Source organism: Cyprinodon variegatus, unplaced genomic scaffold, assembly GCF_000732505.1.
Source record: "Cyprinodon variegatus isolate N-32 unplaced genomic scaffold, C_variegatus-1.0 Scaffold813, whole genome shotgun sequence".
In the NCBI taxonomy this organism is placed as follows: domain Eukaryota; kingdom Metazoa; phylum Chordata; class Actinopteri; order Cyprinodontiformes; family Cyprinodontidae; genus Cyprinodon; species Cyprinodon variegatus.
This window is the reverse complement of record NW_015151266.1, coordinates 269,262-294,128: the sequence shown is the minus strand read 5'-3', so window position 1 is coordinate 294,128 and position 24,867 is coordinate 269,262. Positions and strand designations below refer to the sequence as shown.

At 39.3% G+C, this 24,867-nt stretch overlaps 1 protein-coding gene across 1 annotated transcript; it reads right to left on the bottom strand.

Annotated features, from left to right (window-relative positions):
- Positions 1 to 894: 894 nt before the first annotated feature.
- Positions 895 to 11,074, bottom strand: LOC107098822 (ADM2-like). The gene is made up of 3 exons (XM_015396679.1): positions 10,997 to 11,074; positions 10,527 to 10,783; positions 895 to 4,780 (listed from the first exon to the last, which is right to left on the bottom strand). The coding sequence occupies exons 2-3, from the start codon at positions 10,619 to 10,621 to the stop codon at positions 4,369 to 4,371; spliced, it is 507 nt and encodes a 168-aa protein (XP_015252165.1). The 5' UTR covers positions 10,622 to 10,783; positions 10,997 to 11,074; the 3' UTR covers positions 895 to 4,368.
- Positions 11,075 to 24,867: the final 13,793 nt, after the last annotated feature.

The following is a 24,867-nucleotide window of genomic DNA, read 5'->3' as shown; positions in this document are numbered from 1 at the left end:
TGTAAATTATACACTTTTTCTTGTCTTTCAGCAGCACTCTGTCCCCCACCTAGAAATAGCTACTGACTGAACTTTTACTGTGACAAACTGCATGTCTTTCATCATCTAAACTGTCCATCAGCTTTACTGAGTTTCTCTCTTAGATGGAGAGACTGAAGGAGCTCTACTGCCACTAAACTTTTTCCTTCTTTTGTGTGGAATGTATTCCATAATCAGTGCTCTTCTTTTCCTTTTGTGTGTCTGTTCTGCCTTCTCAAATTAGCAGATAATCTCAGTAGATGGCCAACCTTACTGAGCCTATCTAAATTGTAGCAGTAAGAATTACATTTTATTTATGTTTAAACATTTTAAGTGGACTTTTTGACATTTATCAGCTTGACTGAATATGCATTTATGATATCTGAAATATATATATATATATATATATGTAGATTTTCTCTCCACTGTTACCACATGCTCAACCAGGAGGACCAAATGCTACTCAAAGTCATTGAGTATTCAATTTGCTGGGTTTTTCTTAGAAAACAAAGCCCATATGGTGTTGAACCATGACAACAACCAGAGCTACATTTAAAAAAAGCTTAAATCAAATCAAATTAATACGTTAGAATGCCCCAAAATATGTTTAGAACTAAAACCAAGAATCTGTAATAAAACCTTAATATTAATGTTTAACCTGGTCAATCTGATGCCTACGTGTGTGTGTGTATATATATATATATATATATATATACACACACACACACACACACACACACACACACACATACATATATATATATATATATTTTTCCCCTCAAAATTAGTGATTTAGATGTAACATAAAAAAAACTGAAAGTACAACAAGTATTTTGACTCTACAGTATAGTACTTTATTTTACAGACTGAAGAACATGAAAAAACAGTAACATTTGAACTACAGTCGATTATTTCCTACTCTGATAAAGAACAATGGAAAAAAAAAACAAGATAAATAGTTCTAAGACATTATTACACAAAGATAACTTAAATTCTTAAATATATAACTTTCATTAAATACAACTGAATAACACATATTCACGGGTGTACTCACGCCATGTGGAGAGCATGTACACCTTCAGAGACATTCATGAACAATCACAAGGTAGCTTTCACAGGAAGCTCCTCATCCCGCCGTCAACAAGCTCTTCAACATTGAAATTCAAGTCATAAAACACTGTCAGTATGCTGGCATTAAAGTGCTTTCCTGTGACCCTAAGAAGAACACCTGACCTGCGGAGAACAAGCCGGCTGACAAAGTGAAAGGCATCAGTGGACTGTGTCAGCATTGAAATCCTTTGGGTGTTTTCTTACCAGGAGGCACTGACAGTGATGCCTCCAGAAATGTTACATAGGGGGGGGGCCAGATGGGGCCACTAAAAATCCTGGGGTGGCCACTGAAACTAAAAGCCGTAATTTCAGGGTTTGATCTACTATTGTGGTAACCCTGCCTGTAGAAATGATAAAGGCTTCAGTACACACCTACTTATTTATTGTGTGATTTTTCATGTGCATCATGGGATAAAATGCTGAACTGATGCTGGCCAGTGGGGTGGCCAGGGCATTGCACAGGGTGGCCACCCATGGCAAAACTGTGATAAGGCTAGCAGTTCAAACACATCCAAACACAGTGGGTGGCTGAAAGGAAACATTTAAAAGCAGATAGATTTTGTTTTTTTACTTGGTATTCCATTTAATGATCCGTCATTGATTAGCTCCATTACAGCAGAGGGGAAGGCAAGATCTATTCAGCAAGCCTTTGAAATGAATGGAGTTAAGACTATGAGTCGGCTGGTTATTTAGATTTGATCTCCTGTCTGAAGGAATTACAGCCAGGATGACAAAACAAAGAAAAAACAAAAAAAAAAGGATGAACATCTAGGGTTTCATATCATGTGGGTTGTATACTGTAAGGCCACTCAGTCAAGTATTTCCAGATATTTGGTGAGTTTTAACTAATGCAATCTTAGGAATTTTAAACCTTTAAGTTGGAATAATGTAAACAACATATCACACAACAATACTAAAGATAAAATGAAGTGACTTGCTTTTCAACTCTTTTCTTGCTTTTCTTCTCAAACAGCGCCTGTGAGGTCTTCAATGGAGATTTAATAAAATGCATACATAAAATGCTAATGCTACAAAACCATCAATCAGGCCTTTTCTGGTGTCTAGTGATTGTTGAAGTTTGACCTTCTTATTCAGACGTGCCAGCCATGTTCTGAGCCTATAGAGGGATATCTGGCTTATTCTGGTCCCAGCTTATTAAAGCAGCACTGATTACCTTTGACCCACTAGGGGTGCGAGACCTTTAACTTCCAGATCTAACACCCCATGAATGTCACTGCACTGTCTCAAACAGTGTTTGTTTTGTTTGTTTTTTGTTTCTGATGGCCGAACTCATCAGACCAGAAGACTGAGAAGTCATGGAGTTCCTTAAAGACACGGTCACAGTCATCCCTCTAGATTAAATTCTAAATATGCAGTGTTGCTTTACACTAATGAATTTAGGTTCACCTGGTAGGTGTGGAAACATTCTGGCCAGTACTGTGGTCTTTGATCAAACCACTGGCCTTGCGGTGGACTGTTGTCTGCTAGAACAATAGCTGAGAGAGTCCCCATTTGCCGGGCCTATAAGGGATTAGTTTCTGGAACGCGTTTTTCTAACTCTTCTGAGGTCAACTTTGGCATATGTATGATGAAATACTACCTTTAGCACTGGGAGAATTCACTCGCCATGAAATAATAGTGTTTCTGAAGTTACCCCTGCAGCCTTATATCACTCCACTGTCAGCAATTAGGAAAGCTGAACAAAATCCGAGACCATTAGCTTCAGAAAACACATTTTGTCACTAAAATATTAACTTAAAAAAGCACAAGCTGTTGCTGTGTATATTAGGTTCTAAAAGAGCCACTTTGACTCAATGTTGAGCAGAAATGATTGCACTTTGCCTCGTATCACGAATCAGAGAAAGTTGGCGAATTTTTGTCAAAGTACTGTCAGAATTGATAAAAGAACGGCATTAAAACATCTTAAAAAGCTCAAAAATAGATATTCCGTGATATAGCTTGTATAAGTGGGTAAGGATAATAAAAGCCTGGACAGATGGGAATTGTAATTCCTGGCTAATTATAACATGGCCAACAAATGAGACTTTGTTCAAAGGAAAGTCAGAGTCTATCATCCACCTTCCCAATTTTAGAGACCGACATAAATAGAAGACGATGTTGGGACACGCATTTTTGGTTGCTGCTAGTCTACATGTGTTCAGACTGGGCACGGCCACAGCTAGCATTTTGGTCAGTGTGGTTTTCATTTTAGATCCACATTGTAACACCGCATTACATAGTTGAGAAGAAAATCATAATGTATGCGTGTTTTATTGGAGTTCGTAGCTAGTTTGCCTTCTTGTGCCTATTTGCGTTGGAATCGACATAAAAAGGCCAAAGGAGTTCAGCTTTTAATCTCTTTAAAACTAGAAGCCCTGCATGTTCTAGGCCACAAAGCTAGCAGATAAAAGAGGTTGTTGCTATGCAAATATTTTTTATGTCTAAAGTGTTTTCTTATTATTATTTATAAGCATTTGAGGGAGAGCATGAAAGCTAAGAACTGCTAACCTCACTCATTTTACTTGTTTCCTGTTTTAGCTGAATCCCAAATGGAAACAGATCTTTTCTGGACTCAGTAACTAATCCCTGCATGCTAACACTTTCCTTTTCCTTTTTTTAATCGTCGATTCCATTCTAGCCCCTATTTCGGGTGGTATAAGACAGAAGTAGAACTCAAAGTCCTTCTGGGAGGTGAATTCCAAGTTTAAATGCTAACTATTATGATGATCAACGAGTTCATATTTAAACTGGATATGAACTTTAAAGCCGATGAAAAGGTAAAAGGGTTCATTTAGCTGCTAAAAAGGCCTTCAGAAATACATTGGTTTTGACAGGTCTCCAGCTCATGGTGCTGCTTTAATCCACATTAGGGGCTGAAGGGTTTGATCAGAGAACAGCCATATATCCAAGGCTCTGGAGGTCAGTAGACAACTATACTACTGGATCAGTTCCTCTTTAAAAAGGTAGAAATGTTCCAACAGAGAAGGAAAACCAAGATGTCTTATAGTCCAAGTTTTCTCAGGAGGGAGATTGTCGAACCTTGGAGTTGATTTGGTCCATTGTGATCTTAAAATAAAATTTTAAAATCCATCCATCGAATACAAATAGTAAAGGTAAGAGATTTCTACCATAAGTCAAGCTGGCTGTGGACTAGATCAACTTCAAATGCAGAAACTACAACTAATACCTTCAGTCAAATAAATAGAGATACTGATCAACTTGCAATAGGTGGAGCCGAGCTCATCCATAACTATGAGGGCTCCTTGGGTTTACGGGGGAGGATTCTTCCCTGCCATTCCGACCCATGAGCTGATACAGACGGTGGCTGAGGTTCTGGACTTGGCAGGTTCCCAGGACACAACCCACTCTCTTCAACTGGGCATGCTGGGGGTGGCTTTTGCTCCCTCTTGAGTGCGTGTGGCCACGGGAGCGCTTAGCCCTTCTCTTGATCTGAAAAGCCTCAGTGAGCCGTCCCCATGTCAGGCCTGGAGATGCCGTCCTCACGCCTGACGCCGTAGGGTGCTGGAGTAAGCTGGACAGCCATTTGCGGAGTTTGTCTGTAACTGGATGTTGTAGGATGCTGTTTGTGGGGCTTTCTGAGGGGGCGGAGATCTCCTTTTCCTGGATGATGGGTTCTTCACGATCAACCAGTCTAAAAAAGGAAAAAAGAAAACTGGTAACAATATGTTCTTTTAGGTTTTTGTCATTTCTTCATATAGTTTGGACAAACATTAAATACATGTATGACTTCTAAAGAATAAAAAAGGTTATCATCTACACAGTCCAAAAACTGAGAGGCAGTGCTGGTACTTCCAAATGTAAAAATGGACTTCTTTCATTTTAGAAGCACATCCAGAGCACAAAGCCCGTCTTCAGCCCTGGAAACCTCTTCATGGAGTTTTTTCCATCTTGCCAAACCACGAGCGTTTCTAAGGAATATTTTCTTTTTACCCGGGAACTTCTGCAGAAGCCAGTTAATCTCTCATCTATTCCTGTTGCCAGAACCCAAACTTCTCAGGTGTATAAAGAGACTCAATACAGAATTCAAGAAGGCTCTGCCATGGGACTATTTCTCTCAAAGCTCACAGAATCAAATGATTATGTCATATATTACTTTGACAAAAAAGCAGGAATTTCTTTGGAAAGAAATCTGAATTTCATTTTTATTTCTTTATATAAACAGGAAGTCTTACAGACACACAGGATTGCGTTCAGATATGACCAGACTTGTTTTTGGTTTTGCGGCTCCAGGGAAAACGGCACATCAGTGGCGTTCTAACTCGTCCAACAATATAAATGTGTTTAAAAGCAGAGTCCGTTGGTTTTTGTTTTTTTTAATTGTCAGTAGGAGGACTGCCCCATTTTGCCAACAATTAAAATAGTAATTACCTTTGAAAAAAATGATGTGATTGATAACTGTAGATTTTCTCTGCACTAGGAACTAGCATATACATGTACAACTTCTGTGAGGTGGCAAGAAAAGTTTAATAGTATAGATGCCCACTACAGGGCTGTAGTGAGAAGGTTTGGGTCCTACTCTGTTTAAATGAAACATGACCAGAAACTGAGGCCCTTGGTGTTATTGAACATTTATTATCTATTATTTTATTTATTCTGTTCATTAAAACCGCAACAAATTCAACTAATAGTCTATCCCTGAACTAGACTATTACTTAATAGTTTTCATTGATCCTTGTCTAAAAGCTTTTGTCTGGAAAGTAGACATTTGGACAGTTTCTACGCTTGGAAAGATCTGGTGAGCAAAGTGATGAGCCAGCGGGTACCGGTCTCTCAGCAAACAGTAACCAAAGATCCACCATCTGTTCATTATTTGAACAGGCCGTGCATTTCTTAGAACATGACCTGGCAGCTCATCAGTATTACAGTCCAACCACAGAGTGTCCAAACTATCCCCACTGCTGGACACCAGGGTGGGGGACACACAGGAAACAGACTGAACCTTGCAGACAGGCAGTGGGAGTACTGATGTTTGAACGCTAGATCTCAGCAAATGCATCAGATGTTTGCTTTGCAGACAAACAGGAAAATGTAGCTCTGAGTTGTGGGTGGCAGATGCCACAGCTGTTCCAAATATAACATTGCTTCTTATTCAACAGGAGCATCCAGACTTTATGTGAAGGCTGTGATTTATTCAGCCAGTCAGGTGTGGTAGCCTGGTGAGGTTATTGTCAAACAGCTGGACAGACGGTTGCATAACGATGCCACAGAAGGTGGCAGGAAGGCTAAGCTCAGACTTGGTGAGCTACGCAGCCGCTCAACCGTGTGAACGGTATGGCCTCTGTTTAAGTTACTGAATGCATGTTTAGTGTCTTACTGCAATCAGATTTGTCTCTTGGTTCTAAATGTATTTTCATTGTGGATTTGAAATGATAATATTTCAGGTGACTCACACACTGACACTCACTGCCAGACCAGACAGAACTGTAATCTGCGGTGCTGATGATTCTAGGCCTGTGGGCTGGATGTTTAAATAGGAACTATCTTATAGTAGATGGCAGCCATTGGGTCAGAAAGGTAAATCCAAAGGCAGCAAAAGCCAGCGATAAATAAACAAGACATTCAGCATCGTCATCAGCTGTGCTTCCCGCTGAGTGCTGGTTGTTTCTAAGCAGGGAAGGCGTTCAATGCGGCGTGGAAAGCAGAGCTTGTTTCCATGTTTTGTTTTTTAATCGATAATCCAGAGAGGAATTCTCCACCTGTTTGGTCGCTGCTTTCAGCCCCTTTCACTGGAACTGTTTAATCCCAAAGACTGAAGAGATTTTAAAAAAACCAAAACTCCAATAATAAAAGTAAAGTATTAAATCTGTGCAAAGGAGAAAAAACACAGAATCTCCTACAGATGATGTCTGGTGGACTGTAGCTCACTGTTGTTCTTCATTAATGATTTAAAAGAGAACAACATGACATAATTTGACCTCGGTGACGATAAACAAACCTGGACCATGACACAAGAACTCAGACTAAACTGTCATGTTATTGTACCATGACGCAGACACAGCAGGGTCCAAATAGGTCCAACTGCAAATCTCAGCATGTCCTTCATCTCAAAAACAAGATATTTGTTCTTAGTGAGATCTGGGCAGCAACCAAAGAACCATTTAACTGGTTTGAAGGCACATCTGAGAAAAGATTTCTAAAGCAAACAGAAAAGAGCTTCTGTCCAAACAATGAATTGGAAAAATGAACGCTGAACAGCTGCAGAAGTCAAGATTGAACTCTTAGTGGAAGGAGGTCAGAGTTGTTTAAGTTTCATTTGGATGGAAGCTAATTGAACAATAAAAACGAGAACTATGGAACCATTCAGAAAGACAGATCTTCAGCTTTTAGAGAGTTTTTTTTCTTTTAAAGTAAAAAATAAAGTCAGGTGAGAAGGAGATAAAGGATATTTGCTGCATGTGGTCAGAGGAACACTTAACTTCTCCTACAGGGGTTCAGCATTACCTTATCAGGCTACAGAGATGCACCGTCGACAGATACAGAACATGGAAGGAATGAGAGAAATCCAAGCTCACAGGCAAAGAAATGTGGAATATATGAGTCTGTTATGATTCCTCTGACAGTGTGTGAAGATAACAGGACATCATGTGCAGAGAGGAGGAAGAATTTGGAGCCTTAATAAGACAGCAACAGAACAGTTAGAACCGATGATGCTAGAAGGGGGATTCAAGCATTGAAAAACTGGCAGACTGGATCCAACGGAGAAAAAGATGCATTTGAGGGATTAAGATACGGCCAAGGGGATTACAGGCTGGCAGGTGAAGGCTTCAGCAGCAGGTGTTCAGCGCTCGGTCACTCATCAATAGACAAAGAGATGGCACGGTTTGATAAAGTTACAATAGGCCATCTAAAGAGATGCTACTTGATTAAAAGCTTCGGGATTTTACCCAGAACTGCCGCTTTAAAACTCTGGGGGGGTTTCCAAAAAACACAGAAAAAAAAATAAAACATTCTAATCTGCTTTATGGTTTATATATCAACATATCATATTTTTTAGAGGCAACTGTTTTACTTTCAACTAAAATAAAAAATGTTAGTGATAAAAATTTTCTGTTTTCTATAGTTTTTATAAAGCTGTAAATTGAGGGATCTAAAGACTTTCTAAGAGACCATTCCTAAACCACTTTGAATATGAAGCAAGTGAAAGCCTCACCCTGAGCACAGAGGAAGAGGCTCATTAAGCCTTAAATTAAAGACAGAATTCAAGTGTTTGGAAATATTTCCGAGTGAAAAAAAACATGCAGGATCTGGAGGCTTAAGAAGCTATTATATGTGGTTCTGCTGGAGGTTTCTTCCTGTTAAAATTTAGCTTTTCCTCTCCACTGTCGCTACAAGCATGCTTAATGGGAGGGATTGCCTTTGAGTCAAGAAGTCGATGCAATCAGCTGGTTTTCCTTAGATAGAAAACTTTCAATCTGACTGAATGATCTGGTGAACTGTAAAGTACCTTCAGATATAAGTATTTTATTCTGCCAAACTTCTACAATAGGGCTGAAACAATTAATCAGGTTAGTCACTATTTATAGATTATTATAATAATCAATGGTTCATTTATACTTGGCCTAAAACAAGCCCCTTACAGAAAGAAACACCAATTCAGGGCTGCAATTAAGTGGAAAATGTAAATAAATATATTTTAATTTTGCATTTTAACATGTCTTAGTGATTAACAATGCGTTTAAAATTTTAATATATTATTTTTTTTTAACGTTCATTTTTAAATCTATACTAAAACAAATCGCTCTCAGTAGGTTATAGTTGACTCATATAAACAGACAGAAAAAGTTAAACCTGAAGTCAGAAACTGAATCAACAGAGCACACAGGTCCACCAGTAGAGGGCGCCCTTTACACTCTGTTTCCTTTAAACTGCTACCTTTTGCAACTGCACCATTACTTGGATGAGCATCACTCAAACAGCAGAATGAGCCTACAGCCTGTTAGTGAGCACAATGATTGATGTAGAGGTTGTTTCCTAATCTTTTATTGCAGAGCTTTGCAGCTAAACCCTCTGCTATTAAAAAGAACAGGTGCCATTCATGGTTGCAAAGCTCCATTATGGAGCTCCATTCATACATACGAACTGGTTTCCCCACCTTGTATAATCACCGGGAGGTCTTTCCACATCGTAACTCATGTCTAAGTTTGGGATTTAAAGGTGGAGCAAAGAAAAACAGGACTAACATGACTGATTTACTGCTGAGTGCACTTTAACCTACAATCCGCAGACCGGCTCCTGATTACAGCAGATCTCCTGACTCCACTGGCCACCCCACTCGCCACTGTAAATTATAGTTGCTTCAGGTCAGCATTTCATCCCATTATTCACAGCCAGTGACGTAACATTAAAAAAAAAAATCACACAAAACCGTAGCAGCCATTCAGAATGGCCCTTCCCAGTCAAAAGCCAGCAAAATGGCTGCAAAATCCCCTCCAACTTCCAGCCACTGGCCTTCTCCTGGGCGTGCATATTTTTTCACTGTGACTCCATCTTTCTCTGAACTGCAGGGTCTGACCAGGAGATAATGTTTGTCTTTAGATCTTAATGTCCACAAATCAAGACAGAAAGAATATTTTAGATGTTTAACAAGGAACTGTAGGGGACTAGCCAAGGACCAGCCAAGGAAAGTGAGGACATTTTGAATGGCTACTGCTGTAAACCAGGATCTGAGGAGGTGTTTACTGAAGTCTTTCTGATTTCTACAGGCAGGTTTACCACAATAGTAGATTCAAACCCTGAAATTATGGCTTTTAGTTTCAGTGGCCACCCCAAGATGTTTAGTGGCCCCAGGAGGATTCATTGTCTCCTGTAAATGTTGCTATGCTCTTCTTATGATTTCATATCTGACCTTGCATGGAGCCATGACCCCAATCAACAGTTTTACTGCTTCTGAGATAGCAGCAATAAAATACTAGGTCACATTTGTTCCTCAGATAGAAGACAGGAATAATGAGGAGGTTTTCCTGCTATATTTCTAATGTCTTTATGTATTTGTTTGCAGTGATGCTTAAAAAAGAGACAATGTTTGATTGGATTTAAAGCCTTCGACCTTGTAGTTAATTTTTCTGCAGCTCTGGACTCTCATGTGACTCCACGCAGAGACACGCAGACAGAAAGTCTGAACTCAAACTGTGGCTTTATTTAAACAGCAGCGCCACGCGGGCAGAAAACTCATTTCCAACCTTTCAGATCTTCATTTGCTGCTCAGCAGCTGATTCAAAGTTTCCGACTTGGTGACGCAGCACGGCGCGTGACCATCTGATCTAAGCCGACAGGTGCGCGACTTTTTAAACTTTTCTGCTCGGCCAATCAGGCGTAGCTTCGTTCCTTGGTATAAAAAAGGCGCACAGGTGTGTCGCTGCATGTTTAGGCGGTCTTACCTGTTCCCGTCAGGACGCTCCCCGGCCGGCGAAGCCGACAGCTGCTGGAGGGAGAGCAGGCTGATGCAATACAAGCCCAGGAGGAAGGTCCGCATCTCCGGCAAGGATCTCACTCTCTGTGGAAAACAGTAGGAGGGGATTTCTGCCCGGCTTCACGTCCAAGGATGCGGGAGAATAATCAATATAAGAAGAAGAAGAAGAAGTTGATGCTGGACTCAGGTTTCACTCTTTGGTCAAACTGGAGATGTGAATGACACCTTAAAAAGAGGCAAAACAGAAAAAACTGGATGTTTTAATTCTTTATGCTGAAAGAAAATGTCAAAAACGTTTGTTCATTATTAAAATGCGCTCTCTCCCAATAAAACTGAGCATTCAACAACTTTTTGCAGAAAAATTACAACCAGAACCCTTTTTTTCTGATATATTACCTATATTGTTTAAACATGCAACATAAAGTGTCTTAATCTTACCTTTAAGTTGGAGGTGAGACCATAGATTCAGTCAAAAGGGATCCTATTCCTATGAATCCAATCCTGTTGGTCAAGATCCAGTTCCAATGTGAAGCTGAGCTGCCTAACAGAGGATTTAAATAGAAGGTGGGCGGAGTTTCAAGTAACAAGTATTCACCATCCTTCTGAAAAGTTAGCAGTGTGCAAGTCTGTGATACAAACCCAGGAATCTTTACTCTGGATAGATACAGGGTCTGCAGTGAAAGTCATGGGAATGAGCTGAAAGATGAATAAAACCTTTAATGATGCTGAAATCATAGCAGGTTTTTTCTAAAAAAAAGTTTAAAAAAACAATCCTCTGGACTTTGTCTCCAAGTTTGAAACCGTTTCTCTTCCCATCCAGGAAGCTTTTTCAATTCAAAATGTCAGGAATAGCATTGAGTTACAGGCTTTATACAGAAGCCCATCAAAGCTTTGGGAAGCAAAACGTCTTAATACTTGGAAACAAAGTCCAGTGTATTGTTTGTTTTAACTTTTTTGGAATGACTCTGACCTGGATGACTGAGAATCTTCTGCGTTTTCTCCTAAACCTCTTGAACATTCCAACATTTTCATTATTAATTCAGTGGATGAAAAACTGCTCTGTTCTAGCAGTATGCAGAGGGATACGCTGAGACATTCATTTTTTACAGGAAAACAATTTTCTTTAAAAAAATTATTATTTTAAAGGTTTTTAAATTCATGAATCGCACATATTTGGGAAAAGTAATCAGATGTTTGTAAAAACTAGATCATGGTAGAAGTAGCTCGAAACATCTCTAACAGGACACTGGTTTAACGTCAGCTCTGAAACGTCACTTAACGGTTCCAGAAAAATCATGTCAGCCAATAAAAACGAAATAAATGATCCTCAGGAATGAAGTTTTGAATAAATATGACAAAAAGTATCAGGAGTTAATTAGCCCTTCCGATCTGTAGGCAAACCCTTCTTAACACAGACATGATTCATTCACTCCTGAGTTTTCTTTGTTATCATAATCCACCATGCACGTACTTTAGAAAGGAAGCAACATTTTGAAGAAATTCAGTGAAACCTCCCCTATCTGTTATCCAGAGGCGTAGCCAGAAAGTTTTTAGAAGGGTGGCCAGGCAGCAACCAATGTACATTGAGGGGTGACTGAAAGGGTCACACTGTTCCAAAAGGAAAATTAACAACTAAAACATCCATATTTTATAAATAAAGACAAACCATACTTTACTACAGGCTTTGCTAACAAATAGACGCATATATTTAAACATCCATCCTGTCTAAATTAGGTGTAGTAGAAAAAATGTATTTCAGGTTTGAGTTCTGGGGCTTTTTTGGGATAATCATTAATAATCATTCTGCAAAAAAAAAAATGTATATATACAAGTACTAATATCAACATGAATTGATTATTTGATACGTTTTTATTAAAATAGTTTTTTAACTATGATTTCACTAAAGACTCCAGCATGACTTGCAGAGACGCATCTTTTTTTCTTTACCCCATGAGACAAAATCTATTTCTGAAAAGAGCAGGAATTCTGTATTTATCATCTTTAATGTTGGTATATTGATGTGCATCATTTATCACAGTGTTTTTGTTGTAAAGTAATTGTTAATATATGTAAAATGTCAATGTTTTGAATATTCCACTTGAGAGTATTACTGCTGCAACCTTCTATATTAGAGGGAAAAACTGGTAGGGGTGGCCAATGATTGGCTAAGGGTGGCCATGGCCCCTCCTGTCCCCCATTCAGCTCCGCCACTGCTCTTATCATCACCAAGTGTTTCACCCAGATATGACGGGATACAGGAATCTCCTCCCTGCTGCTGCTTTACAGGTCATATCTATCATTAGGACACATCCCTGTTAAATTCACCCACACTATTTCCTGCACCATATAAACTGTAGTTTATTGCTGATTTTTTGGAGTTCCTGGTAGGAAATTTTTTTTTGCTTGTATGATTCAGCAGATGCTGTAGCACAGCGAGCTTGTTTGCTTTTTCTCATGGCATCAAACAATAAAACAGGTTGCTGCGTGTAAGCTACACGTCTACACATTTTTCACAGTCTTAAAAAAATGACTCAGGTCTCAAATTGGTGTGTTGATTTTTATATCACATTATCTTACTGCTAATTAATAAACCTGGTGAAACCAAAGATGAGGATTGCATCATTGGCAAAGTGAAGTAACATCCAGATAGAATGAAGAGGAGAGTTATGCTTTTACATGTTATTTTTAATTTGCCACTACAATAAATATGACTCACCTGGGGTGTCTCTCATGCAGGGGCGGATTGAGCATTAGGCCTAGTGCCCCAAGTTTCTGAGGGGCCCATAAAATTCCTTTTACATGTATGGTTAATGCAGCTTTTACTTATTTCTGCACATTAATTATGTTTTTAATAAAAATCCTCATTAAAATGCCATCGGAATCTCCCCTATTCTAATAACATTTCTCTATCTGTAGAATGACTCTGTTTTATGTGTTGTCTCCTCAGTTCAGAGGGCCCCCTGCCTGTCTTTGCATAGAGCCCGAAATATCCTAACTCTGCACCTGCTCTCATGCAGTGGCAGTTCTAGTTGCAGTTATGTAAGTTTTTACTGAAAAATATCTTTAAAAACCCTTTTCATTTTACCCTTCACAACTAAAACATGGTTTGATGAGCAGTGTTGCCTCAGTAGTTCAGCACCAATGCATCTAGAAATCTGTAGCCTATTTTCCTGAAGGTACATCAGGTCAGAAGTTTTGAAGCTGTTTGGCGGATGTGACATCAAGTGTGTCCGTGTTAAACGGGTCTAACCAAGCAAACGATAGAAGCATTATATTTAAGAGGGTGGATAACCATCCAGCTCTACAGACTTCAAGCAGCTCCAGGTAAGGTGAAAAAACCTTACTGAGAACAAGTGTGAGCAATGACAATGAGCATAAAAGAGCTGCAGTTTAGTGTTTTGGCCACAGGTGGCAGCATGCAGGTAGCAGATTGCAGACCTCTGATTAAACAGTTGAAAACAATGTTTCTATGGCAACACAGCAGATACATCTTTTCTTAGACAGTTTTAAAACAAGAAATTGATCCAAAGGAGCCATGAACAAAATTTTGATTTCAGAAGTTGGGGGGTGCAAGTACTTTTTAATCCAACTAACTTCAGCGTGTTTGGCCGTCAAATCACAAATCAGATTCAGAGGCGCATCACATGTTTGTAAAGTGAGCATCTCAGGAGTGACAGCAGTGACAGCCAATCACACAGGGAAAGAAGGTGGGCCAATCAGGAGCTTGTGGGAGGTCCAAACTCAGGGAAGCGTTCTTCAGTTTGAGCTGTGGTTTTCCTCCTGGTCCAAAATAACATCCATGAAAGGACCTTAATCAGCATGTGCTATCATATAAAAACTGTCTGGATTATATCTTCAGTACAGCTGACACCCCAGGAGGCAATACCAGTTCTAAATGGGCCCCTGTTGGCCCCCTGTAGAACCACCCATGCTCTCATTTGAAGCTAAGGATGAACTGATTCTGCTGAGTCTATGACTGAACCTAAACTCAGCATCAGAGTACAGAAACACGTTATTTAAGGTCCTCTACAACCATCATCCATCCTATGTTAATAATCTTATCGACACCAACTAAGTGGCATAAGCTAGTTTGATTTTGACTTTCACCTTTTTTCTCTTAATTCTTTCCTACTTTTATCAGATTTCTTTCAGTAATCATTTTATGATTAATCCAATGAACTGTTTAAGCTTTGCCTGAATTCTGGATTAAATCCAATTTTTCTCCCTCTTCCACCAAACAGCCAATGTTACATTCAGTGGGTGTTTGTTCAAACAACAGCCTTCACCCCTGGTCTTATTGATTTGTGATGACATAGGAAAAGTAATTTCCCAACACGGAAATCTGGGAGTAACACGTCTATCAGTCAGAGTTTGTTGAGAAAACAGGTCGCCTCTTTGATTTGACGGATCTGTTTGCATAAGCTCCACATTGAGTCCCCTTTGAAAACAAGCTTTCTCTTTACGTTTGATCTCTCAGTCGATGCCTGCTGTTACTTTTGTTTTGGGCGGCAATTAGTGAAGATGACTCAGTACTCTGTGATGCGGATAATCGTGGCACAGAATCATTTATCCGATATAAAGCTGGGAGGATGCAGTCAGCTGATCAAAGACCAATCAAATCGCTGATTTTTCTCCAATCTTTATTTTCTCTGTTGTTTTAGAATAGTGGCGAGCCTTTGAATGACAGACACAGTTTGCTTGATTTATTGGTTCATTGGCTGTAAAAGATAGAAAGGAAACAATGTGGAATTAATTCTCCCATGTTGATTGTGCACAACATTATGTTTCCTCTTATAAATAAGAGCCAGGCTTCATTGGGACAGACCTATAAAAATCAGCATTTGAATGTGAGGTTTCTGACCATTTAACCATCATGACACATTTAATATTTCTATGACTTCTCTCCTCTCATTTGTTGTGGTTCTACAAAGATTTCTATCTCAGATTGTCCCACAAATTAAATGAACTAGAACTTCTAGGTCCAGACTCCATGGCTGATTGCTGAAAATATAAAAGCATGTTTCTGGTGGTAGTAAACATCTGACCAGTATACATGTGAGGATCCCAGTTCCAACCAGTCCTTGTTAAATGAGATGTGCAGCAAAACAAAGACATAATGGAGGCTTAGTAGCAGGGCAGCGAACAAGCTGCAGCTCTCAGGATGGTAAACACCTGTTCAGGAAGGACACTGAGTCTCTCCAGGTTTCATCAGCCCACTTCTTTACCCCGATAAGTCAACAAAGGCTGGAGATGTTTTTTGCCCTCTTGGGTCTCTAATATATATGAAAAAAAAAACAGAAACATTTGGAAATGAGCAGACTGTTTCTATTGGATGCAAAAACATACATTTTATGTACAAGCAGTAAAACAAAACACTATATCTATAGAGTATAACAAATCAGAATGTTTACTAAAAGTTTGTTTATGAAAAATAACTTGGATTATTATGCAGTTTGCAGAATTTCAGCTGCATTTTGCAGCTTTGCTACAATGGGGCAAAAGAGTTGACTCCTTCCTGCTATCATGGCAACCCCCACCCATATAGAGGGGACCAAAACACCTCGGCTGTTTCAGCCAGGCCAACAGTTCCCTCTAACGACCCTCTTTCAGGGACATAGACAGGTACTGGGTATTACAGACTAACAAAGAACTCAAACGACTGCCATTCCAAAGGGGTGGACCTGTACGTCCGGTTTAATTTCCATGTTTTCTAAACAATGACCCTTGTCATTGCTGAAGTAGAGTCCTGATGATGCAGATGATGTATTACATTTTCGTCCAAAATTCACAGGCATCTGTCAGCCACATGTTCACATTAATAAATCATGTTTCGACACTTTCGGACATTTTTCAGTGAACTAGTCTAAGTCCACAGCTCTGTCTGTAGTCTGTAGCTCCCAAAATATGACGTGTATATCAAGCGCTAATATCAAGCGGCACTCATGTTTTAAAAATAGTAACATCAGGCGTGGAGGTGGTTGGTGCGCAGTGGTTGGTGCGCACAACCCATGTACGGAGGCCTTAGTCCTTGACACGGCCGACCCGGGTTCAAATCCGACCTGTGGTCGTTTGCCGCATGTCTCTCCCCCTCTATCACACTTCCTTTCCTGTCATCCTAATGTCAGAAAAAGGAGCCACTAGTGCCGTAGATAACTCAATATATATATTTTAACATCAGCTCTTCCCTGACAGCATGGTTGGAATTTCTTAAAACGACAAAGTCCTCACTTATCCTGTGCAGTCGTACGCCCAGCCGGAATAATCCTGACATTTTACAAAACAATAATATGATAAACTTTAGACATCGAGGGTTCTGGTTTGTCGATTGGGGGGGGTGCGCTGGCACCGCCTGTCCTCCAGGGGGGGGTGGACTGTACCGGACACCTCTTTAGTACTCCCAGTTTTAATTACACCTGAGAACAACATGCAACAACACAACATTTGAGCTGGATCTTTCTCATACCCCTGTTCTCTGGCTGTCAGCCGGAATCTAGGGCATAGAGGAAGAGCGAGGCGCCTGGTCCGGGGTCTTGGCAGGAGGCTGTTGCGGGGCCTGGGTGGCCTGCCGGTGCCGGGGCTGTCATTTCTGCTCTTCCCAAAGGGGGTTGGAGGGAGGGATGAATGGGGGTATTGAGGGGGAGGAAGTGGCCAGGTGAATTATTTAGGTGGGGGGGCTTATTCTACTGGCTAATTCCTGGCGGCTGCTCCGGGGGGTCTGGCCCACCGGGGTCTGGCCCTGGAGGGGCGCGTCTTTGGCTCTTCACAACCACTATTGAGCATTTTTCCTTTGGATAAACTTCCCATGCACAAGTGCACTTTCACAAACAACTACAGGTGCTTGGCTCCAGGTACTCAGAGATTCACTTCCATGCAGAAAGCCCATATTCATATCTTCAGGTAACACAGTATACATGTCAGACTAAACAATACTACTTATACTTCAGCGATAGTATCTAGGTTTTACTTTATTGTATCTCTTATGGTATAGTTAGTTGTGCTGATCTTTTTACATCTCTTTGCAAGTGATGAAGCAGACTGAAGATGTTTTATCGCTATCTCCCTTTATCTCTTCCTTCTTTCATCTTTTCTCCTTTTTTCTGTTTTTCCTTTCTTGTTTACTGCAGTGTCCATAAAATCTGTAATACTCCCTGCATGAATTATAATAAAGCTGTTTATATGCATAAATCAAGTGGAACAATATGGCAATAGCCTTCCTGCTCCACTTGTGAAAGCAAAATCTGTTTGACTCTTTGACATCAAGACAATTATTCTTATTGCCACATTGCCAAACAGGACACTGTTCTAAAAAAAAAAGGAAAGAAAAAAAAGAATATACCAGTTATCACTTTGCAGTCAGTTAATATTAGATACTTGGGCATAAACATTTCCTCCAGGCTCTCAGAGCTAGCCGCATTAAGTTATGCACACTTCTTAAAATTAACAAAGGATGAAGTACGCTGGTGAAGAATTTCAATCATCCAGGTCATAAATCTTTCCCAAAAAATTAAGAAAAAAACAATCCACTGGACTTTTTTTCCAAGTTTGAAGACAATTCACTTCCCATCCAGGAAGATTTTTCAATTCAAATGTTAGAAATATCGTTGAGTTCTCCTACAGGAGATTTCAGAGACATAGAGAGGTAAGGGGCATTTCAGCCTAACAAAAGAAACCAAATGACCCCCATTCCAAAGGGGTGAACCCGTTCATCTGTTTCTATTTCCATGTTGTCTAAACAAAGACAAAGCTTTGTTGGGCTACTGTATAAAAGCAGATTTTTTTTTCTTTCTTTTCTGTTGTGTTTAGATTTGTTTTTGTGTGTGTGTCTGATTGGAGTGATTGGGTCTGGTTCTGGGTCGGCATTTTTTGTCTTCTACAGCAGCTGATTGTATTGTCTTGTCTTTTTTTCTTTCTCTACCTCTTTTAAGGATCTTTTCTTTCTTTCTTTCTTTCTTTTTCTTTTTCTCTCTCCCTGTCAGGTTCGGCATTATTCATCTTACTTATGTAACAAAATTAATCTTAAATAAAAAATAAAGTGGTCTTGAATGATCAAGAGAGTTTTTTCATCCTGACAAGTCTCCCTTGGCAAAGCAAAAGCGTTGGGCAGAGCGCGGCGCACATAATGCTGAACACGACAAGATAAAAAAATAAATAAAACAATGATCCTTGTGGATTAACATTCTAATTTTAAGTCAGCAGTCTTAGCTCATACTTCCAGAGGCATTCTAAATATATTATTTTCTATATCGTTTTGCTTGTTTGTTTCATCTAATGTTATTTTTACTGAAACCTACAATATATTTTTAGGTTTGGATGAGCTGTGAGCATAAATCATCACAATAAGCTGAAATATTTCAACCATATCCCTGTGTATGTACTGTATGACACTTTTGTAGTTTATTTAGACCTACAGACAAAATGTCTCATCTTAAGAGTCCCTGGTTTAAAAAAATGTCCTCCTGTGAAGCTGAATTGACTTGATTTATTTTTTCATTTTTAATACAGGTTCTTATGGCATTGTGTCAATGGTTATTTTGTAAACCTTGCCTCTCTGGGATTCTGATAAGTGCTGCCTCCTAGTGGATCCCATATTAAATAGCAGGAGACAGCTGCTACACACAAATAATATATTTTTTGTGAAATTCAAACAAACAGAAGCAGTATCTCATGTTAACGTCTTAAATGTGAGTACTAAACATAAAACCCATGAGAAGACTCCAGTAAAACGCTGTCTTGGCAGCTTTGGTAAGTTTTATTTACATTCTTTTAGATATTATCCAGTTAGGTTTGTTTGGAGTGGTTTGACAGAAGTATGTGTCAGAGGAGGAGACTATCAGAAGAGTACAAATAAAGGATTATATTTCACTGTGAGAAAGATAAGAATGGTTTTAACCAAAAAAAAGGAGACACAGAGTAACACAATCCATAAATAAAAATCACTTCTGTTCATCAATGTTTATTCTTTTCTCCCCAAATTAGCATAAGATGTAAAATCCAAGAAATCCACATTAGAAACATAATTGATTTACATAATGCAGTCATTTAATACCTGTCCAGTGAATCAAAGGAGTCAGAGTTATATAAAATGATAAAAATCAGTTCATAACCATCCAGTCTATCCTGCTGGGTTCTAAACAGATTCAGACCCAAGTAAATCCTCCTGATGTTTAAAAGGTTTCAAAGCTCCTTTGAGACACAAATGATATTTTAACCAATTAAGGAGTCATACTGGAGAAAACCAAAGGTTAAACTAATGGGGCGACTTTATTCCAAGTTGTTGTTTTTTTACCTCTTTTTATTCAGTGCATTTCCATACTTCCATCAAAACAATTTCTGAAGTAATCTCAACACAGTTAGCCAAACTAAGTTCACTACAGTCCACACATAAGCTAGATGACAACAATACTCATTTTATCCTGACTCATATAAATAAATCCCATTCAATTCCTTTCTTCACTTCTTCCTGATTCATATATACAGAGAATAAAATAAGTATTTATAACCCTGCTATTATGCAAGTTCTCCCACTTAGAAATCATGGTCTGAAATTGTCCTCCTAGGTGCATGTCCATAGTGAGAGACATCCAAAAAATCAAAACATATGATTTCTGACTTATTTATTTACATGATCCAGCTGCAAATAAGAATTTGAACAGCCATCTATCAGCTAGAATTCTGGCCCTCAAACAGCATGTTAGTCTGCCTTTCAAGATGTCCACCTTCACTCCATTTATTATCCTAAATAAAGTAGAAATTTTACACATTCAGTAATAAAATGTCTCAGGGTTTCAAAGAAAAACCCTGCAAACTGACTGGATGATCTGGTGAACTGTAAAGTGCCTTGAGATAACATATGCTCTGACTTGGCGCTATAGAAATAAACTGAATTGAATTAAGAAAGTAGAACATGTTTTCAGGAGAGGAGCTCTCCTCTCTGAAAACAGATGGCAGTATGTTTTAGAACTGCAGAGTGTGCAGAAACAAACTAAAAGAATAAGGAATTATACTGTTTAGAAATGGTTTGTAAGGAACCGCAGCACTGCATGTGCAGCAGCATCAACCCTCATCCTCGTTCATGCATGGCAGAAGAGGTGTGATGATCTGGGCTGCATATGGATTCCTTACAATGATTGAGTGGAACAGGATCTCTGTAAGGTGTTCTAGAGTGTGATGTGGGTTCATGTGTGACACGCCATCTGCTTGGCCTAAAGCTGGTTCCTAGAGCAACACAACAAAAAGAGAACCAAGTCAGGCTATCACAGCAACCTAGCCACAGTCCAACACTTCGGGAAAACAGATCTACCATCTTTAGGGAGGAATTTTAGAGAGAAATGAAACAAAATATTTGTTTACAGAAACATCTCAACCAACAACCACCGTCTGTCTGTTGATAAAACACAGTTAATGGTCTGTTGGTGTTTACTCTAATAACAACAGCTTGTCACATTGTGATTCTACAGAAGCTCCAATTGCAACATTTAGACTCTTCGCTGTTTTCAGCTGACACACTGAATATTAACTGTGATGTCTCTGTTATAACTAAGGAATGATGCATCATTCTCTCAGACTGCTGCTCAGCCATGCATGCAGGCAGCATGCTTCACCTGAGCAGAAAGGAAGGAGGCTGCTGGAGCCATCCTGTGCAGAGCCATGGTGTGCATGAGGCCTGTAACCACTTCCTGTCTGTGGGTTAGTCTACAGGAAGTCACATGGTTGTTGCATCCTGCTGAGAGTGGGTTCATGCTCTGATTGGGCGGCTCGCTCTATGAATATAAAGCCTGAAGAACCAACGATGGGCAAAGTGCCGTTAGAGCTTCCTTTTCTTTGATTCTAGGACATGAAGTCATAAAAGATTAAACATAAATATTAAACCATCAAAACCAGTTTAGCAGCTTCTAGGAAGATGATCTTAAACTTTTTTGAATATATTTATTAGAGTTTATAGTTTCTGCTTTACAGAAGTTAAACATCAGATAATAATAAATGACTTGTTGGAATTTATACAGATTCAAAAAGGATTTTTAGAGGATATTAAATATACATTAAAGTGGATTTTTTGCAGACACATGAACAGGTGATTCCTGTGAAGATTCTCTTCTCCCAAATACTGAAACATTGTTTGTTTTGTATTTTTAGAAAGTTACAGCGTCTTGCCGAAGGGTTTTTATACATCTGAAAGCAGCAATGTTGCCCTGCAGCAAGAAGGCTCATTCTTTCTGCATGGAGTTTGCATATTCTCCCTTTGCATGCAAGGGTTCTCTCTTGGTACTCCAGTATACAGGACTTTATGCCTCTGTGAAAAAGTGGTAGAAGATGAAGGTATTTTAAGATTTTATCATATTACAGCTTGAGACGTCCATAGCTGGTGAATGATTGAGATTGGAAAATAATATGAGCAGAGTTTGCATTTTTCTTTAGACCATATAGATTTAGCCACTTTTACACTGACGCCGCCTGTATAAAATCCAGCAGGAAGTAACATTGAAATTAGACCAGCTTTATCAAAAAAATATTGTCATTCAATGGTTGATCATGATATGATTTCTAATTCAATCACAAATCTGCAATCAAAAGGATGCAATATCTTCTGCCCCTTTAAAACAATTATTTACCCTTATATCAACTCCCTTTGTTAGCGTCTCAACGTTATTTCTGACATTTTAAATTGAAAAAGCTTCCTGGATAGGAAGCGAAACACCTTCAAACTTGGAAACAAAGTCCAGTGGATTGTTTTTTTTGTTTTGTTTTTGGGGTATTAACTTTGAATTGTTTAAAATAATAATAATGTGACCAGTCTCACTCTTTTTAAATGTCAAGTATCCTAAAGACGTAGCAAACAGTTTATGCGCAATTTATGTTTAAAATGTTCCTTAAAGCTATCTGTGAAGAAGAAAATATAATTTTTTTTCAAGCTTAGAGAGAAAGGCCTGAAAAACGTCCAGAGAACTGAGTCCTCTGAGAAGAGAACTGAGCTATAGCTGCAGCATGCATGGACCGTTTCCACAGTGAGTGAGAAACTTAACGAAATACTTTGTAATGCTATTTTTGTTCTGGTATTTGTCTAATTTCAGGAGTTTGGTGTTGTTTCAGCGTTTGTTGTTGACAGCGCCCTGTGTTGTTGTTGTCAGTGTGATCCTGTTGCTAGGGAACAGTAATGTAAGACAAGTTTATTTACATATTTCTATCCACCCAGTGGCGGAGCTAGATGAGGGGCCAGGGGTGGCCATGGCCAGCATATCATTGGCCACCCCTGTGGGCATGCCTAGCATTTTTCCCCACTAATACAGACAGTGGAAGCAGTAATACTGTCAAGTGAAATGTTCTAACTCAGAGGTCTTCAACAGGGGGTCCGCGACCCCTAGGGGGTCCGCGGAGGTACTGCATGGGGGTCGCGAAAGTCTTGGTTGATTACTTTTTTTTATATTCTCCCTTCCTGCAATTTTTCCCACTAATTGAAATGTCTTTAAATCCACATGAACATGAATTCAACACACTGTAGTAAACAGATAAATGGAGGCAGAAGATGTCTTTCAGTCATCAATGCTCACATTCAGAGACACACAGGAGCTCTTTAAGCTGGACACCGTTTCATTCACAACACCTGTCCCATCAACCAGGNTGCTAGGGAACAGTAATGTAAGACAAGTTTATTTACATATTTCTATCCACCCAGTGGCGGAGCTAGATGAGGGGCCAGGGGTGGCCATGGCCAGCATATCATTGGCCACCCCTGTGGGCATGCCTAGCATTTTTCCCCACTAATACAGACAGTGGAAGCAGTAATACTGTCAAGTGAAATGTTCTAACTCAGAGGTCTTCAACAGGGGGTCCGCGACCCCTAGGGGGTCCGCGGAGGTACTGCATGGGGGTCGCGAAAGTCTTGGTTGATTACTTTTTTTTATATTCTCCCTTCCTGCAATTTTTCCCACTAATTGAAATGTCTTTAAATCCACATGAACATGAATTCAACACACTGTAGTAAACAGATAAATGGAGGCAGAAGATGTCTTTCAGTCATCAATGCTCACATTCAGAGACACACAGGAGCTCTTTAAGCTGGACACCGTTTCATTCACAACACCTGTCCCATCAACCAGGAATCAGAAACACTTTAATAATCCCAGGGAGGGATTACTTTAGTTACATTACTCCATCTGTAATAGAGTGACTATAGGACCAGTTTGACATAACACTATTTCATACAATATATATAATTAGGGGGTCCCTGCTCCATCTCGCAATCAGTTTGGGGGTCCTTGGCTTTGAAAACGTTGAAGACCCCTGTTCTAACTTATTTAGCATTTTAATTTTTCATATGTTATGTCACTCATTGTTGCACAACCTTCTAATATATCTGAGAAAATGTTTTGATCCTGATGCTAATGGCCAACAGCCTAAGTTAGAAACTGAAGTCCTTGTCACATAGCACTCCATCGGGATTAGCTTCTCTTAGCCACGGGGGGATTTACCATTATGTATCTCTATCTGTAGGATGGGTCTGTGTTATGAGTTGATTTCACAATTCAGAGGACCCTGAATTGCCTAGGGCCCCAAATTTGCTAAATCTGCCGCTGCNAACAAGCACCAGCTTCTTCTATGTCTTTTACCTAGAATGCATTGCAGTGTAATCAACATAGCAATGTCCAGGTGACATTATTAATTATTTATTAAAACTACGCAGCTTACAATATTTTAAGATATACTATATAATGAAGGTAAGACAATTTGCTGATTTATATTAAAATCAGAAAAAAAATTATATTATTATATTTTTTTGAAGGTAGAATAAGATAATTGGATGCTTGTCAGATCATCTTATTTACCTGCTAGAATTTAAAGCAATTTTCCATTTCAAATTTGCTCACTAAAGGCAGTTTTAATGTTTCCAAATAGTTAGAAGGTTTTAAAGCAATCTAAACACATTTACAGGTCATTTCCATATGGCCATAACACATGGAATGAGAGAAACACTCCTCCTCTAGCATGTACCTGGAAAACCCTTTCTCTGGAAGTAATGCAAAAGGGTCCTGTAATGAGATCAGCATCTTAATTTTGCCTGATTTTTTTTTTTATGAGATCAAAAAAAATATTTGTTTTTTTATATATTTCAACAGTTTTACTCCTGCTTTGGTGCATTTACTGTCGGATTGCTGATTTATGGAATCTGAATTGTAGTCCTGTTTCTCTGACTAACTGGATGTGCTCTCTTCATCCTCTGACATGGGAGCTGGCTCGGAGCTCGTCTGCCTGGCTGTGTGTTTCCTGGACGGGGACAGCTTCTTTTAGTATCTATGCTTCTTTTTCTATCTCTG